Source organism: Heptranchias perlo, chromosome 7 (genome assembly GCF_035084215.1).
Source record: "Heptranchias perlo isolate sHepPer1 chromosome 7, sHepPer1.hap1, whole genome shotgun sequence".
In the NCBI taxonomy this organism is placed as follows: Eukaryota; Metazoa; Chordata; class Chondrichthyes; order Hexanchiformes; family Hexanchidae; genus Heptranchias; species Heptranchias perlo.
Window position 1 is genome coordinate 13,863,179 of NC_090331.1, and position 18,562 is coordinate 13,881,740.

At 44.1% G+C, this 18,562-nt stretch overlaps 1 protein-coding gene across 1 annotated transcript in view; it reads right to left on the reverse strand.

Moving 5' to 3' along the window:
* Positions 1-18,562, reverse strand: part of LOC137323529 (contactin-associated protein-like 5) — a 930,346-nt gene that overhangs the window by 179,741 nt on the left and 732,043 nt on the right. Inside the window, exons 16-17 of the mRNA XM_067987099.1 lie at positions 15,274-15,444; positions 11,101-11,319 (exon numbers count right to left, since the gene is read on the reverse strand). Coding sequence (XP_067843200.1) covers positions 11,101-11,319; positions 15,274-15,444 — 390 coding nt within the window. The remainder of the gene's footprint in view (positions 1-11,100; positions 11,320-15,273; positions 15,445-18,562) is intronic.

Genomic DNA, 18,562 nt, shown 5'->3' on the forward strand with positions numbered 1-18,562 from the left:
ATTGCTGTTTGTGGGACCTTGCTTTGTGCAAATTGGCCGCCGCGTTTCCTACATCACAACAGTGACTACACTTCAAAAGTCCTTCATTGGCAGTAATGCACTTTGGGATGTCCTGAGGTCATGAAAGGCACTGTATAAATGCAAGTCTTTCTTTCTATCACATTAAAAAGATTCAACATTTAAGTTTGAAAACCTTTTAAACTTAGCATCAGATTCCAGTTGAGTTACACCTGGTGTGAAACCCAAGTGGTACTGGGGCTACCTCCTGGAGGCTTCCACAGTGGTCTACTCTCAGATTGCATCAATTGAACGTCCAGTTTCATTATACCTTTTGTGTCAATAAGCATGCAAAACCACTTTGTATTGACACGGAGGCAGCCATGTGTTAAAATGATAAAACTACTAACTTGAAGAGTTTTGGAGCCAAATGCAAACCATTTGCGGCAGTAGCAAAACAAATCTAAATGTGCACACGTATAATAATATTCAGCAAGTGTGTTCCTGAAAAAAATAAACTAATACTGAATTACTGTCAGTGTAAACATAATAATGCATTTATCAAAGAAATTTGTCCTAAAAGAATGAACAAACATAGTAAGAAATATAAAATTTGCAGTTACTCACTTCAGAATATTTCTGTAACATATACACAATTAGTGAGGCTTGATTGCATGCATTACAATTTTTCAGCTTACTTATTGTCTTTTTGTACTCATTATTACGATTGTATAAATTTGCAGGGCGATGGGGATAGGGCAGGAGAGTACAACTAGCTGGGTTTCTCTTGCTTAGAGCAGGTGGGACTCGATGGGCTGAATGGCCTCCTTCTGTGCTGTAACCTTTCTATGATTCTATAGTGAAAGGGAACAAAATATTTAGACCTATTTTATATGTTTTTTTAAAAATGTGTATAGGCCCTAAGTGCTGGAATTCCCACCCTATACCTCTCCGTCCTCTCTACCTCCCTCTCCTCCTTTATGACGCTCTTTAAAACCTACCTCTTTGACCAAGTTTTTGGACACCTGTCCTAATATCTCCTTATGTAGCTTGGTGTCAAATTTCGTTTGATAACACTGCTGTGAAGACATTTTACGACGTTAAAGGCACTATATAAATGCAAGTTGTTGTTGGTGTTCTTCTTAAGAGCACTGAGCTTTGCCAAAGGACACTGTGACATTTGGCCAGCCAGGAATCTGATCTGCATGGACAGTCATCATTGTGCTCAACAATCTCCAAGCCAAGCTACTGAGGAACCTATATAAGTAGAGTTTGTGTTTGTCTGATTATGGAGTGCGCCCTCTGTCCCCATGGGGGAATGCAAATACCTCAAAATGTAAATGTAGTTGTTAAAATAATTAGATCTGGATATCTGCCATTCCAATTTTTTTCCCTCTAAAATTATTCATATTTCAAGGGAACTACTGAAAAATCTGCCATGTCCCACCAGTACGTGTATCGGTTTCAGTCTATTTTAGACTGATCATGAACTATCCTTCTTAACCCCGAGCACTGCTGACAAGACAGCTCATTTTAGCGCAACCTCTTTTTGCATAGAATTTGCAGATACAAGTTAAATCGGAGCTTTCTAGGTACAAGCTATTATTTCTCCTTCCAGAGAAAGGATATCATGGAGCAGTGCCAAGCAAACTGCAGGAGGGCACGGTGAACTTTAGACATGCAGGAATTTGACCAGGCTCAATGATAAATGACAGGAAACAGAGAGTAGTGGTGAACGGTTGTTTTTCGGACTGGAGGGAGGTGTACAGTGCTGTTCCCCAGGGGACGGTACTAGGACCACTGCTTTTCTTGATATATGTAATGACTTGGACTTGGGTGTAAAGGGCACAATTTCCAAATTTGGAGATGACACAAAACTTGGAAGGGTAGTGAACAGTAAGGAGGATAGTGATAGACATCAAGAGGACATAAACAGGCTGGTGGCATGGGCAGACACATGGCAGATGAAATTTAATGCAGAAAAATAGAAAGTGATACATTTAGGTAGGAAAAACGAGGAGAGGCAATATAAACTAGAGGGCACAATTCTAAAAGGAGTGCAGGAACAGAGAGATCTGGGGATATATGTGCACAAGTCGTTAAAGGTGGCAGGGCAGGTTGAGAAAGCGATTAAAAAAGCATACGGGATCCTGAGCTTTATAAATAGAAGCACAGAGTACAAAAGTAAGCAAGTCATAATGAACCTTTATGAAACACTGGTTCGGCCACAACTGGAATATTGTGTCCAGTTCGGGGCACTGCACTTTAGGAAAAATGTGAAAGCCTTAGAGAGGGTGCAGAAGAGATTTACTAGAATGATTCCAGGCATGCGGGACTTTAGTTAAATGGAGAGACTGGAGAAGCTAGGGTTGTTCTCCTTGGAACAGAGAAAGTTGCGAGGAGATTTGATTGAGGTATTCAAAATCATGAAGGGTCTAGACAGAGTAAATAGAGAGAAACTGTTCCCATTGGCGGAACAGTCAAGAACCAGAGAGGGTAGATTTAAGGTGATTGGCAAAAGAACCAAAGGTGACATGAGGAAAAGCTTTTTTTTATACAGCGAGTGGTTAGGATACAGAATGCACGGCCTGAGGGGGTGGTGGAGGCAGATTCAATCATGACCTTCAAAAGGGAACTGGATAAGTACTTGAAAGGAAAAAAATTTGCAGGGCTACGGGGATAGGGCGAGGGAGTGGGACTAGCTGGATTGCTCTTGCAAAGAGCCGGCGCAGACTCGATGGGCCGAATGGCCTCCTTCCATGCTGTAACCTTTCTATGATTCTGTGATTCTAAATCAAGTTAGGTGGCACAGTAAATAGAGTAGACGGGAGCAGAAAGTTGCAATGGGACATTGATAGATCAAATGAATGGGGAAACTTTGGCAGATTGAGTTCAACCTGGGGATGTGTGACTTCATCCACTTTGGACCTAAGAAAGATGAATCAGAGTATTTTGTAAATGATGAGAAGTTGGGAACTGTGGAGGAGCAGAAAGATTTAGGGGTCCAAATATAGAAATCAGTAAAAGCTAGTGGACAGATACAAAAAATAATTAAAAACGCTAATGGAATGTTGGCCTTTATCTCTAGGGAGCTGGAATACAAAGGGGTGGAAATTATGTTACAGTTATATAAAGCTCTGGTTAGACCCCATTTAGAATACTGTGTTCAGTTCTGGGCACCGCACCTCAGGAAGCACATACTGGCCTTGGAGGGGGTGCAGTGCAGATTCACCAGAATGATACCAGGGCTAAAAGGGTTGACTTATGAGGACAGGTTGCATAGACTGGGCTTGTATAGAAGATTAAGGGGTGATCTAATTGAGGTGTTTAAGATGGTTAAAGGATTTGATAGAGAGAGAAATTATTTCCTCTGGTAGGGGAGTCTGGAACAAGCGGGCATAACCTTAAAATTAGAGCTAGGCCATTCAGGGGTGATGTCAGGAAGCACTTCTTCACACAAAGGGTAGTGGAAATATGGAACTCCAAAAAGCTTTGGAGGCTGAAGGTCAGTTCAAAATTTCAAAACTGAGATTAATAGATTTTTATTAGGCAAGGGTATTAAGGATTATGGAAAGAAGGCATGTAGATGGAGTTAAGATATAGATCAGCCATAATCTAACTGAATAGCAGAACCAGCTCAAGGGGCTGAATGGACTACTCCTGTTCCTGTGTTCCACTCACAAGTTTCATTGTATGTGGAAGGAGATCATAGAATCTTACAGCACAGAAGGAGGCCATTCATCCCATGTGTCTGTGCCTTTTCTTTGAGAGTGTTATACAATTAGTCCCACTCTCCTGCTCTTTCCCCATAGCCCAGCATTTTTTTCTTTTTCAAGTATATATCCAATTTCCTTTTGAAAGTTACAATTCTTTTCAAGCAGTGCATTTCAGATCATACCAACTCTCTGCCTAAAAAAAATTCTCCTCATCTACCCCCTGGTTCTAGTGCCAATTATCTTAAATCTGTGTCTTCTAGTTATCGACCTGCCTGCCAGTACTTTTTTAAAATTTTCATTAATCAGGCAGGAAATTTAACCTTAGCTTTCTAGATGTTTAAATTTCCCATGTAAATCACAAAAAAAATCTGCAAATCCCGATATGCAAGTGTTATACAAGAGTTGGCAATACTGTACTATATACCAGAACCATGCACCATGGTAATGTGACTATGTAACTAGGTAGCAGCATAGTTTCCAACACCTGCTTTGTTGAGCTCCTGTATAAGAAACACCAAGGAGCAGCCAATTGCCTCCCATTATGGGAGAGGCAAGAAAGAGGGAGAGCTGTCAGAGCCCCTCTGTTGTGCAATTCATTGTGACCAGTTTAGTCCGATCCTGCCATGGACCCGAGAAGGAGGACTAGGAAGACGATTAAGTATTTAACACTCTATAAAGAATACTGAATGACAGAAGGCCATTCAGGCTGTTGAGCCATTTAACTTCCAGTTTACCACATACAATTCATACTATCTGACTGAGCTGTTTTTACTCCACTTGTGTCTTTTTAATGCCTTTCCAATACATGATTGAGACAATCTTTTTATATCATCCAGCACTACTTCATCTCGTTTCAACTTTAAAAGAAACTTGTTCACGGGCTATTAAATCCGTTAACTGCCTCCTTGTAATGGTAGATAGCAACCCTCCCTTCTCTTATAGAGTCAAAGGTCACAGCACAGAAACAAGCAATTCAGGCCCTCAAATCTACACTTGTTTTTTTTTCCACATGAGTCACCTGGTCTAATCCCATTCTTGCTAGCTTCCCATATCTTTTAATAGTCATTTTTTTTCAAGTAACTATCTAATTCCCTGTTAAAATTACTTATGGATTTATCTTCAGTCACAGTTTGTGGCAGAAAATTCCATGTTCTAACCACTCTGAGTAATTTTAAAACTTTTCTATCTTACCCTTTATTTCTTGTGTTTATCCTAAATTTGTGCTCTCTCTTTACCATATTGCTGACCAGTGGAAATAATTTATCACTATTTACCCTGTCATTAGCCTTCACATTCTTAAAGATCTCTATTAGATCCCCCTCAACCCTCTCTGCCCCACTGAACAAGAACATTCTAACATCTTAGGTCTCTCTTCATAACTCTAAACCTTCGACCCAGGTAATATCCTAGTGAATCCAAAACTGCGCTCAATACTCCAACTGCAAACTAATTAAGAAAGAAAGACTTTCTATAACATCTTTCAGGACCTCAGGACACCCCAAAGCGCTTTACAGCCAATTAAGTACTTTTTGAAGTGTAGTCACTGTTATAATGTAAGATCTTCTTTAAGTTCAACAATGTCTTTGCCCTTTTATTCTATGCTTCTAGGTACAAATCTAAGGATTCTCTTTGTCTTTTTATGTATTTATCTACTTGCCCTGCTACCTATAATGGCCTGTGTATTGCACACCAAAGGCCATCAGTTCCTCTACCATTTAAGGTGTATTTATTCCCCCATTTCTTATATCCAAAATCAATTACTTCACATTTCTCAACATTGAAATGTATCTCCACCCCAAATCTGCTCAACCTTCCAGCCTATCTATTTCTTCTTTAGTCTTTCACAAACTTTGTCACAATTTTCCACACCTCTCAATTTGGCAACATCCACAAATTTTGCTATTGTTCCCTCAATTCTCATGTCCAGGTCATTCATTATAACAAAAAAGAGGAGCCCAACACAGAGCTATGTACAACACCATGGACCATGGAGGTTAAATTTGTTAATCCCCGAATCTGGGCGCAGGGGTCGCGGTGAGCGATTCGTGCTGCCTGGTCATTCACCTGATTCCTGCGTGCAGCCAGCGCTACCTCCGCTGCTGAGTGGCTGCACGCGCCAGCAGGGGACCCAATATGGGGTGTGGCCAGCACTAATTAAAGGCAGCCTGCACCTCTTAAAGGGGAGGTGCACTCACAATGCAATCGGTGGAGGGAGACAATTGGAATGGCTGGACCTGCAAGAGAGCATGCACCGAGGTTCTCCGATAACACAATGGAAGCCTTGGTGGAGGAGGTAGATGCACGGAGGGCCAGCCTGTACCCACAGGGTGGCAGGAGACCCTCCAGACACCAGCTGTGGAGGCAGTGGGAGGAAGTGACCCTGGAGATGAATGCCAGGAGCATTGCACCACGCACATGGATACAGTGCAGGAAAAAGTTCAATGATTTGACACGAGTGGTCAAGGTGAGTAAATGCAAGTGTCAAGTGGCACATCCTACCAACTGCACCACTTCTGCACACACGACACCCCCTGTCACCCACCCACCAACAAACGCTGCCCATCAGAATGCAACGCTGCACTTCGGATGCTGCATCTCACCCTCACATGGTATCACTCTTGCAATCCACCCACCCACCACTCACAGGTCACACACACTGGCAGCTATTCTACCATGACAGGCACATCACCCAAACATCTTGCAGGACACTCACTGACACACTTCCCACTGTCTTGCAGCAGTAGGTGGCGTGTAACAGCCGGCAGCAGCAAAAAACAGACGGAGGACAGGCACGCCTGCACGTCCTCACCCCCATGGAGGAGACCGTGCTGGGGATCATTAGGTGGGCCGATGTTGCGGCCGAGGCCACTGGCGGTGCTGGAGATCCCGATGAAGGGGGCATCTGCATACCTAATCCTCCTTCTGGTTTCCCACATCTCCCTCATCCCACAATCTTTTCGGACCCATGTGCTGCAGATGGTGTCAGCACACACATCTTTCTTGCTCCTCTCCCCGCTCCACAACTCAACCCATCTTCCTTTGTCATTGCAGATACCCAAGAACTGGTCTGAGGTGGAGAAGGAGGAGGCAGACAGTGACAATGAAGCCACACCATCACTCGATCTGACACTCGCATCCACCAGCTCAGAGACTGACACTGCATGTCCTTTAGGTTAGAGGAGGGATCGGCACATGGTGAGACACTGAGCACAAATGCGCAGGAACCAGGGGTGGGGGCAACGGATACCACAGGTGCCAGTTCACCAGAGGGCGAGGTTACACACTAGTTCTGCTGCAGAGGAGTCAGATATGATTCCGCTTGACTGGCAATCAATCCACCACCTTAAACATTCACTCCCTCCACCACCGGCGCACCGTGGCTGCAGTGTGTGCCATCTACAGGATGCACTGTAGCAACTCGCCAAGGTTTCTTCGATAGCACCTCCCAAATCCACAACCTCTACCACCTAGAAGGCCAAGGGCAGCAGGCATATGGGAACACCACCACCTGCACGTTCCCCTCCAAGTCACACACCATCCCGACTTGGAAATATATCGCCGTTCCTTCATCGTCGCTAGGTCAAAATCCTGGAACTCCCTACCTAACAGTATTGTGGGAGAACCTTCACTACACGGACTGCAGCATTTAAAGGCGGCGGCTCACTGCTACCTTCTCAAGGGCAATTAGGGATGGGCAATAAGTGCTGGCCTTGCCAGCGATGTCCACATCCCATGAATGAAATAAAAGAATCTTGACACCTGCTCAGCGGAGTACTGCAGGGCTCCTCCAGAAGGGTCCAGGCAACGGAAACGTTGCTTGAGAATGCCTATGGTGTGCTCGAAGACGTTTCGTGTGCCCGCATGGCTCTCATTGTAGGCCTGCTCTGCATGTGTGCATGTATTCCTGACTGAAGTCATGAGCCACCGCATGAGGGGACAGCTCTTGTCTCCCAGTAGCCAGCCTTTGACTTGCCATGCCTGTTGAAAGATAGGTAGGAAATTGGACTGCCAATAATGAAGGCGTCATGACTGCTGCCAGGGTAGCGGGCATTGACCTGCATGATGCGCTGCCTGTGGTCGCACACCAGCTGCACATTGATGGAGTGGAGCCCCTTTCTTCTCATGAAGATGGCCGAGTTGAGATGTGGAGCACGCATGGCAATATGTGTCCAGTCAATGGCACCCTGCAACATGGGGACGCCTGCAATGTGAGCAAACCCTCGTGGTCGCTCATTCTGCTTCTCTCTGTCAAGCGGGAATGTTATGAATCTGTTGCATAGCTAGTACAGTACTTCAGTTAATTGTATCATGTGATTTATATCAATTAGTGTTAATTGTATTCAGAAGGTGTGTGTCAATTGGGGACTCTCTTGTCTCTTTTTTTATATGAGAGCATATCTAGGATGTGGCGTGTGTGTAAGGGGGCTCTCTGTGAATAAAGGCTTGGAAGCAACTGAAGACCAGGCTCTAATATTCTATCCTTCACCATCAGGCTATCCAATTTATAACATCAGTGACCTCCCTTACGCAGCAGTGCACTGCAAACTGCGAGATGTTGCACATATCGCCAGCAGCGGCCTGAAAAGATCCAGGGCTGTGAAAGTTCAGCACCGTGGTTACCTCCACAGCCACAGGCAATGCTGTCCTTGCCCCGCTCTGAAGCTGCAGTTATGGCTGCAGCAGTTAATGTATCTCCATCACAATCTCTTTGGTGAACCCCAGCTGTCGGATGCAGTGATCTTCACTCAGGTTGAAGTAAGGGAATTGTTCCCTGAAGGCCCTCGTTGAATACAGCCTCCTGCTCAGCGCCCTGCATCTCCTCCTCCTCCTCCTCCTCCTCCCTTTCCCCTCGCAGCTTGACCTGCTCTGCATGGCCTCCCTACATGCTCCCAGTCATGTTCATTGCCCTAGCAGGCCACCGATCATTGCCAGGAATCTTGTTCAGCACACTGTTGTAAATGCCACCAACAGTAATGCAGGACCGGTCAGACCACTCTCGATATAATATTGCAACTTTCTCCAAGTATAGGAAACTTCAACAAACACGTCCCATTGTGCCAGCAGCCAGAAGTAATAATCCAGCAACTAATCTGCAAACCTGCATGATGCCTTTAAATAGCGCTGGTGGGGGGTCCTCCAGGCCATCTACGACCTGTTCAGCTGTGCGTGGTTAAGACAATGCGTTGGCTGGAGCGCTGAGTTCCAAAATTGTATCTTTCCCTTTAAATCAGCGTTGCACACTTATCTAATGCACATTCTCCTTACTTTACATGCTGCCTGCTTTCGTTAGCTGCATGTCCGCGAACGCCTTTATCATGATGGTGTCCGGCGCACGTGCGTACGCATTCTGGACGCCATTTTGGGTCCTTAGGAGGCCACGAAGCCCCTACAAAATGGGCAATTTATAGCTCCATATCTTTCCAATCAGATAACTTCCCATTATCTACATTCTTTGCTTCCTGCTCTTTATCCATTTCTCTATCCATGTGGCCATGTTCCGCTTAACTCCCTGTGTGATTATCTTTGTCATGAGTCTGTTATTTGGTACTTTTGAAAATCTATTTAAACCACATCCACTGCATTTCATTTATCTATCTTCTCTCTTATTTCTTCAAAGAATTCTATAAAGGTGCTCCAGAATAACAAGCTGTTACAAAATTGGGTTTACCATAGATATCTTGTGTGGTTCACTGGTGTCAGTCGCTCCCTTAAGTGGATCAAGGGTCTTACTTTTATAGGAATTGAATCATGCTGCCCTATATTTACTTGTAGAATAGCACTATCCAGGGGATGCAACAATAGCATCCCCTTGAGAGCTGGCAATAATGGAATTGGAAATCATAATAACTAACATATCCACATCTTGAAATATAGAAGCACATGAATAAAAATCATTTTATTTACAAAAACACAGTCTCTTTGGTGTCTGGTTTACGTTTTAGAAATTTACAGACAGCTCACTAAAAAGCTGGACTGGCCAGTCCAAAATCGGATAGCTGACAATCCTATCTTTTTTACACAGGTATGCTGATGTGTTTAATGGTATTTATGGTGCAGAACACAAACACAGTTGGATTTGTGGCATGTGCAGCAAAAATAGATTTTCACATGATGTGAGATCTAGCGAGAGAGGGTGTGTGTGTGTATGTGCATCTGTGTGTATCTTTTTCCATCTGCCCTCTCGCAGTTTAAAGGACTAGACTACATTAAATAGATTTCTAGTAATGTAAAGATGTTCACTGGTTAAGTCCAAAGATGTGCATCTTTCAGGAACAGTAGTGACTGTGATCCAATTTTGGAATAAATAGTCATCAAGAATAGTATAATCCACAATGCTACATTATCACTCTCCCTGCTGTTGTACTGCTATGTTGCTTTTCTCTATTTCTGTTTTCTTGTCCGCTCTCCTGAAGACACTGGCACATGCTGGAGCATGACTGTGTGCGGACTGCAACTCTCTAGTACTGCAGCCACATGGTCCACATGGCCACACGCATGGTTCCAATTTAAGAAGCTATCGGTAAAGCTCCAGTGAGTTTCATTAACTTCCTTTTTCCTAAATCATCAATATAAGCACAGAAGCATTGAATGACAGACAACAACAAAGAAACAAGCAAAATAGCAATACACCTTCAACAGCAAAGACCCAGGTTGAGGGAAGTGGCTTCCCATGTGGCACTCATTTTTACATAGGCGCTTAACGCCTGAAGTGTTGTTCAAGCAGTACAAACGTACTAGGAAAAGAAAGAAAGGAAGACTTGCATTTATATAGCGCCTTTCGCAACCTCAGGACGTCCCAAAGTGCTTTACAGGCAATGGAGTACTTTTGAAGTGTAGTCACTGGACACACTTCTCATTCCCTTAGCAAGACTAGCGCAAGACTGGTGCAAAATGGGCACTTCTGGACCTATTGTCATGCACTTTGTACACTTTGCACTGAGCAAGCTTCAGGCTTCAGCTCCTCACAATGTAAAGAGCGGCACCCGACATTCAGTAGGAATGCAGGCACCGAGTATCACATTATCGGTCCCATATTTCCATCCTTGCCTACCTTATTTATAGGGAATAACTAAAGTCTTTTGTCCAGCTTGCCAATGTAAAATTGTTAAAACTGTCCTGTAAATACGCAAATGTTTTCATAGGTTTTGTCGACAGGCAATTGTAAGATTTGTCAGACCTCACTCAAGAAATGCTAGCGACCTTGATGGGAAATGAGCCAAACATTCTTTGTATTGCACTATAAAATGGGATTTTGCAATGCAGTCCTTTCTTAGTTTGTGTACCATTACTGTAGGCAGTCAAGGGCGAGAGAAAATGAAAGGGGCAATCAGTCAACGTGCTGACGACAGATTAACAGACCTTTTTTTTCAGAACAGTATGCTCCTACCTACAAATAGTTGGCTGTTGAGCTGCAAATGGATGTGTCCGTCAGCTGGGGCCTCTCGAGCCGTTCGTGGCAGGTGATCCACTTGAAGGGACGCTGCTTTGATATTTCGTTCTGCCTCAACATAATGCCACTGATTGTCATTCAGCTGTGAAGGTGATTCTACAGCAACCACGAACGGGCCATTCCCTACGTCGAATGAGAAGAGGACTTCCACTGGAGCTGCAAAAGCCACACGTGACACAATGGCATGAGGTGTCATTTAGCTGTAGAGCGACATTTCCTAATTCATGGACATGGAAGATTAATTTCGATTCAAATGCCAATTGTGCTTTTAATCATGCGAGGCTTCTTTTTATGGGAAAGACAAAAAAAAAATCCACTTTTGATCCTTTTCACTGTCCTGTCCTATCTACCAAAACAGACTTCTGCTAAAAGACAAGTTATGCTATTTAGGTATGTTTTTTCTTTACCTTCTCTCCTCCTTTGTCTCCTAAAGATGCTGACTGATGCTGGAATATGGGTTCCATGAGTTCTGATCACCCTTTGATATCTCACCCAAGTTATCATTCATGTGTTTTTTAATTCAATCTCGGGGTGTGGACATCGCTGGCAAGGCTGGCATTTGTTGCCCATCCTTAGTTGCCCTGACGACTGAGGGCAGTTAAGAGTCAACCACTTTGGTGTGGAACTGGAGTCACATATAGGCCAGACCGGGTAAGGCCGGCCGTTCGGCCCAACCCGGATTGGTGTTCATCCTGCACATGAGTAGAAGGCTCAATTCCTTCTGCCTGCCCTGTTCCCATATCCTTTGATTCTCCTTTCCTTCAACCACCAACTAACCTATTCTTAAATGATAACATGGTTTCTGTGCTTCAATTACTAATCTGGTAGTTCATTCCACAGCCTCATAACCCTCTGTGTCAAAAAGTTTCTTCTGCTGTCTGTCTTAAATCTCCTACATTTAATCTTATCTGTCTGCTGGTTCTACACCTGTCAATCACTGGGAACAATTTGTTTCTATCTATCCTGTCCCATCCCTTCGTAATTTCAGACACCTCTATCAAATCACCCTTCTCATCTTCAAACAACCATCACTGGGTGGGTTAACGAGCACTTTGAGCTCCTTGTCAAACCGTATACTTCATTCACAGATCACTATCTTGAAATATTAACGGCAAAACAAAACTGGAAGTGAAAATACATACAGGTGCCTGCCATCCAGGAAACATTTTATTCAATACGACAGATATGCTGATGGAGAAAGGGGGCATTCATTTAGGATTTGTAACAGAAGCATAAAGGAGGAGGGTAGAAGAAATGTTTTCATGTTACGGGCTAATAGAATATAGAATACATTGCGACACAAGGCTATTGAGGCCTCGTCAATCACAGCATTCGAGAGGGAATTAGATAAACACTTGAAAAAAAAATGGAAGGGTCGAGGAAAAGAGCAGGGAAATGGGACTAGAGTAGTTAGGTCTGATAGGGAGCTAGTACTGGCACAGGAACATGGGGCTGAATGGTCTCCTGTGCTAAAATTTTCATGATTCTATGTAGATGCTGCAGAACTTTTGATAGAAAACCCTGTCCCCCAAAAAACTTGTCTGATTTGAATACATTTTAGAATGTATTCTTAACACTCAGAGGTCCACTGATAAGAGTGATGAACGAAAGCCACAATATTACTGAAATGTTTCAGCCCCCATTTAAAAAAAAAGACTAAAAACAAAATAACAAGGTCAAACAGTAGAAAGGGATGGATTAATTGACTGAGACTGGCATTAATTTCAGCCTATGGATGTCACTTACCAAATATAATGGTTAGCTCGTTGGCCTAAAGGTTTTAAAACCTCTTTAAAAAGAAAACTGTTGCGATACATTAGGAAACATCTTTTGTTTCAGTTATGGGTTCTGACGGCACCAATTGTAAAAGGTTTACATGGACAGTGAAAAAAAATGAGGAGATAGGGAAATTGTAACAGCAGCATTTTATTATGAGGCATCCTTAAACTGACAATTTAGCTGTTAGAGTGGTGTTTCTCAGACAGGGCATGTGGTCATTACTGTATCATCAACACCAACTAACTATTGACTGAAGATGTCATTTATGGACAGACTTTCCAACATTCTCAACTGTCCAAAAGCAATAATAGGCTTTAATCAAATATATTTTTAATTGGGATTTCAAACAATATTGTGTCTGGATTTTATTCAGAAATGTTAATATGAAATGACAACATGCTTTTCTCAAGGGGAAAAAAGGGCAGAGTGTTCTATTAAGCTGTACCTACTGTCTAATACTGCTAACATCTCTTTGTCCTACATACTGACAATGAGTGAGCACTGCCTGCCTTTCTTTTAATGCTCTGACACACATACATCATGATTAGTCACTGAGGGGGTCAGAATCACAGCTGACTTATGTCTCCACGGCTGAAACCCGGCCACACCTGGGGTGCTGTGTACAACTCTGATCGCTGAGGTGCCAAGGAGTCACTGGGGCCCGAGAGGTTGCACAGAGAATAATGAGGCTGATCTCTAGTGTTAAGTGAGTGATGAGAAATGGCTAGATAAACTGGGGCTTGAAGATAGGTGCCTCAGAGGGGACCATGCAGAGGTATTTAAGGTACTTACCAGGATAATTCAATATCAATACTTTCAGACACCAGGTTAAGACAATGCAGTTTCAGGGCTGTAACGGGCAAGTTTATGACAGACACAGGAAGTATTTTCTTTACACAGATGATCAACAATTGGGGCAATAAGGCAAGAAAGATATTCGGGCCAGGATACTGAATTCATTTAAGAAAGAACTGGGTGGTGTAATGTGAGGTGGTTAGGGTTTGAACAATGAAATCAAATGGGTTTAAGGGTCTTCTTCATCCAAAGTTATCTTGCACACTTGTTTTCCCCAGTCTCATGAGGAAGTAGCTATAACATGTTATTTCATGATTCGGATCTACTTCATGTGATGACGCAGTTAAAACTATTTGTTTTAATTTAAAAGAATTAATGACAGAATCTCCAAGCTACCTGACTTGAAGATTACCATTCAATGCTACGTTCTTCACAGACACCATTTTCTCCTCCCCTTTCATGATGGGATCTGATTCCACAGGCATTGGTAACCCTCATGTACCTTATTCAGATGCCCAATCTTTATGTGTGAACCTAGATAGTGAATGTGGGGTGGCGGGAGGGGGGGGTGGTGACTGAGGGGAGACATCACTGTTGAGCTTAATCTGTTCTCAACTGACATCCACATCCACTGTCCAGCAACTCCTCCATAACACAGAGTTCATCCCCACTGACTCAGAGCTCACTTAGCATTTAGTTCAGCAAGAACATGGTTGCACTTGAGCCAAATGTTGTGGGGGTCAGTAAGGTACCAGGATATCTTCAGCCATGAGCTAGGTCAGGGTTTCCTTTGACAGTAAGGAGTCTGGAATAGTCTGTTTTGTTGACATGAGTGTGCTTGTCAGGCCGTGCCACAGTTGGGGTCGCACCTTCCAGTTTAACGATCGAGAAGTCCCACATAACTAATCTGTGACTATATGTCCCCGGTCAGTTATTAGGCCATATATGGTGGCAACATAGTGACGGCACTCAAAGGAACATTAGTTATTGACTGATATGTATATGTGAATGTTATCATCAAGATGAGAGATGCTGGTGCTGGAGATTGGAACACGTAACATTTTGGGCAACTGGTGTCAACATCAAGCAGGTCAACTGTAGCAACTTGAGAAGATCACTCCCTCCTAAATAAGCATGGTACTTTTTCTGAGTGAGATTGCCAGTTTAATCCATTAAGAACTGGATTGAGGCTGATCAAGCTCAAAGTGAACTTGCAATGAGCAGAGAGAGGGAGTCTTCCATCCCATCACTCTGGGTTTGAACCCAGGTCCTAGATGACACGACAATGTTTAATTCACTGAACCATTCCGTCCCTAAAATGTTCAATAAACTTTGTATTTTGAACACATCAATGCTATCCTGCTTAATGACATCTCAGTGTGGAAAGACTCCATTAACTTTGGTAGTTTTCCCTAATTAACTGGATTTTGCTGAGTCCTGACACAGCACCAAATAGAGGTTCTAGGTAATTACCCCTGTGTGAATCCCTTGCTTACAGATCTGTCTCAATTTGGACTGCTGTCAAATGATACTTACAGTTCAGCTCGATCCTTATGAAATCCTTAATTCCGAGATTCTCCAGGAAAACACCTGACGAAGCAGTAGTTTTGAAGAAAAATGAAATGTCCGCAGTTAGCTCACCGTGGAACGTGGGGAAGTGGAGATATGACGTTTCAGTGTTAAATGATGCTGCGTTCCAGTAATTATCTGTATAGACACATAAATATACACATTTATTTATTTATTTAAAATTGAAGTTGTACAAAAATGTACATGGAGACAATAATCAACATGTGCAGTATTGCAGATCAAATTACACTCGCAGAAACACACACTGGGAATCTTATACAGACCTATACATTCGGATGGAGTCACTAATGACAGGGCCAGGTTTGCTCCTTGACAAGTGGAATAGGGAGGCTCCTTGAGAACTCCTTTCAGTTCAGCTCATTGATAGAACTCTTGCCTGTGTGTCAAGGTTGTGGGTTCAAGACCTACTTTAAGATATGAGCACATCACCGTCTAAGTAAGGTTACATTCTAAGACATGAGCAATTTCCCGATTGTGCCCAGAGCAGAAACTCTACCCCTTAATTTTTAAAGTATAAAACACCACTGTTTGTGTTAGATTTTGTGTTAGATTTTGTCACCAGTGAGAGATATATTATGCTGAAGAAAAGCTCAAAGGCAAATATTGTAACCATTGCTTCCTCAGGCTCTAAATGCATCTCTGTTCATAAACATCAAAGCATAATGGATAACCGAGATAGTTTATAAAGGAAATAGCACCAACGGCTTTGAAATTGTTCACAGAGGGTAATGGATAACTGGAGTTGATTCAAGGACAATAATATAATCTAGGGAGTTCAGGTAATTGAAGTGCAGCATAATATACACCTTGGAGTGACTGTAAGCTAATCGAGAGATTCAGAAGGTTTAATCACTGTAAGTTGACCAAGTGATGACCAATAGCTGATTACTAGGGAGAGAAACAAAGGGTCACTGAATGCACAGAGCTACATTCTTAGGGAGGGCACAGCAGAGAATTTGGGTTGCAATTTCATAGTCCTACCTCTGGAGCTGAGGTAGCTCCAGCTCTGATCCATGTCCATGGTCAGCACAGCTGCTCTCTGAGAAGGAGCGATGGTGGAATGACCCCAACAGTTAGTAAAGCTTAAATATTACTGTCCTTGATATTAGTGGGCAAATGTTTAATATATGACATTCCTTGGTCTGCTATTTATATACCTACATTAAGCTGCTTACTGTGGATGGGAAGTAACTGCTCTGCCAAAATAGCAAAGGAGTGTAATAGAAAGACATTGGGGTGGAAATCCATTTTTCCCGGTAGAACAACATGAGCAGTGCTGCATCAGCTGCCCGTTACACGCCCCGCCCGATATTTGGTTGTGATTCATGTACTAGGACACCCAGATCTCTCTGTACCTCAGAGTTCTGCAATCTCTCTCCATTTAAATAATATATTGCTTTTCCATTCCTCCTGCCAAAGTGGACAAGTTCACATTTTCCCACATTATACTCCATCTGCCAAATTTTTGCCCACTCACTTAACCTACCTCTATCCCTTTTGCAGACTCTTTGGCCCCGATATTACCAAGGAGACGGGACGACAGCGGGGGGCTACTGGGCACGTGGGTAACCCGCCCAGTAAAATCGGTCCGTTCCCCACGTGATCGCGGGTAAATTGAAGGCACTTACCGTGGCTTCCGGGTTTCCCGTCGTCAACCTGCGCAGTGGGCGGACTGTGTGCACCCATATCACAGACTCTCAGCTGGAGGAGCCCTATTTAGAGGGGCAGTCTTCCAATGCTGCTCCAGGAGCAAACACCCAAAATTACACAATGGAGCAGACAAGGGGAAAAGCTGCTCCCAGATTTACCAACGCCTCACTCCAGATCCGACTGGATAGGGTGAGGAGGAGGAGGGATATTTTCTACACGGCGGACGGGAGGAAGTAGCCTGTCTCTGCCACCAAGAAGGCCTATCTCCAGGTGGCAGAGGAGGTCACCAGCAGCAGCAACGTCTCCCACATGGATCCAGTGCAGGAAGCGCTTCAATGACCTAACTAGGTCAGCCAAAGTGAGTACACTTACTGATTCTCCTACACTCCGCCTTCCACATCACCGCCCCCACCCCACAACTCCTTCTGCACAGCCAACACTACTCTATCACATCACTCCTCACACCCACTCAAACCTCATCCTCAACTTACCTGCACTTACTCACCTCTCCAGTACTCATCCCACCACTACCACTCAACCCAATCCTTATGCAATGTCATGGCTCTGTCTCATACTCACCCTCTGATGCATCTCTTTCACGGTCAGCCTCACCCAAACCAATGCATTAATCGGTTGGCCACATCACCATCCCTCACTCTCGCCTCTCTACTTTCTTCCCTTATAGGAGAAGAGAGCCCAGAATGCACGGTAGAGGGCGAAGACCAAGGGGGGCTGCCACATCTGGTCGTCCTCACGAACGCGGAGCAGGAGGGTCTGGAACTAAGCCGCACCCTCGAGTGCCTGTCCATCGGGGATGCCGAGACGGCCACCCGACAAACGTCTGGTGACAGAACTTTAACATTCAGCACTCACAACAGCAAATTATGTTAACATGCCTTGCCATCTTCAGCACCTCAACATCTGTCATCATGCTTAATATTGCCCTCTGTTCTCTTACAGGGCCTTCAGCAACCGCCGTGACGGCAGAGGGTGATTCCTTAGAGGACCAGCCTCTGAGGTGACACCGTCACATCTGAGCGAGCTATCCACCAGTGCAGATACACACTTAGTTGAGGTTGCACATGGTGAGTCACCACACACACGTGAGCACGAGCAGACACTGGTGACAGGGGCAGCTGTAGAAAATCTTCATCGATGGAAGCATTCTTCTCCAGGCTTTGCTCCGCTCGACACAGGTGCTGAACCCTGGGGGCCATCCATGAAAAGGAGAATGATCGAGGGGCAGCAGCACATTTGCGAGGTGCTGGAACAAGTGCCACGCGCACTCTCCACAATCACGCAGAGGATGGAGGAGTCCAACTCCTGCATGAGTGGAATGATGGCACATGTACAGGAGGGAATCTCCGAGATAGTGTCCCAGGGGCGTGAAGGCATCTCTGAGATACTGTCATGGGTAAGTGCGGGATTGTCTGCGGTGGAGGAAAGGCTAGCCTCCATCGAGCTTCAAGCACAGCTCACCAATGAGTCCATTGAGGCCCTGACAACGGCCCTTCGGACTCAAGGTGAGCAACTTTCTGCCGCCTTAAACAGGCAGGCAGATACTCTGGCACTGGCCTTACAAGGC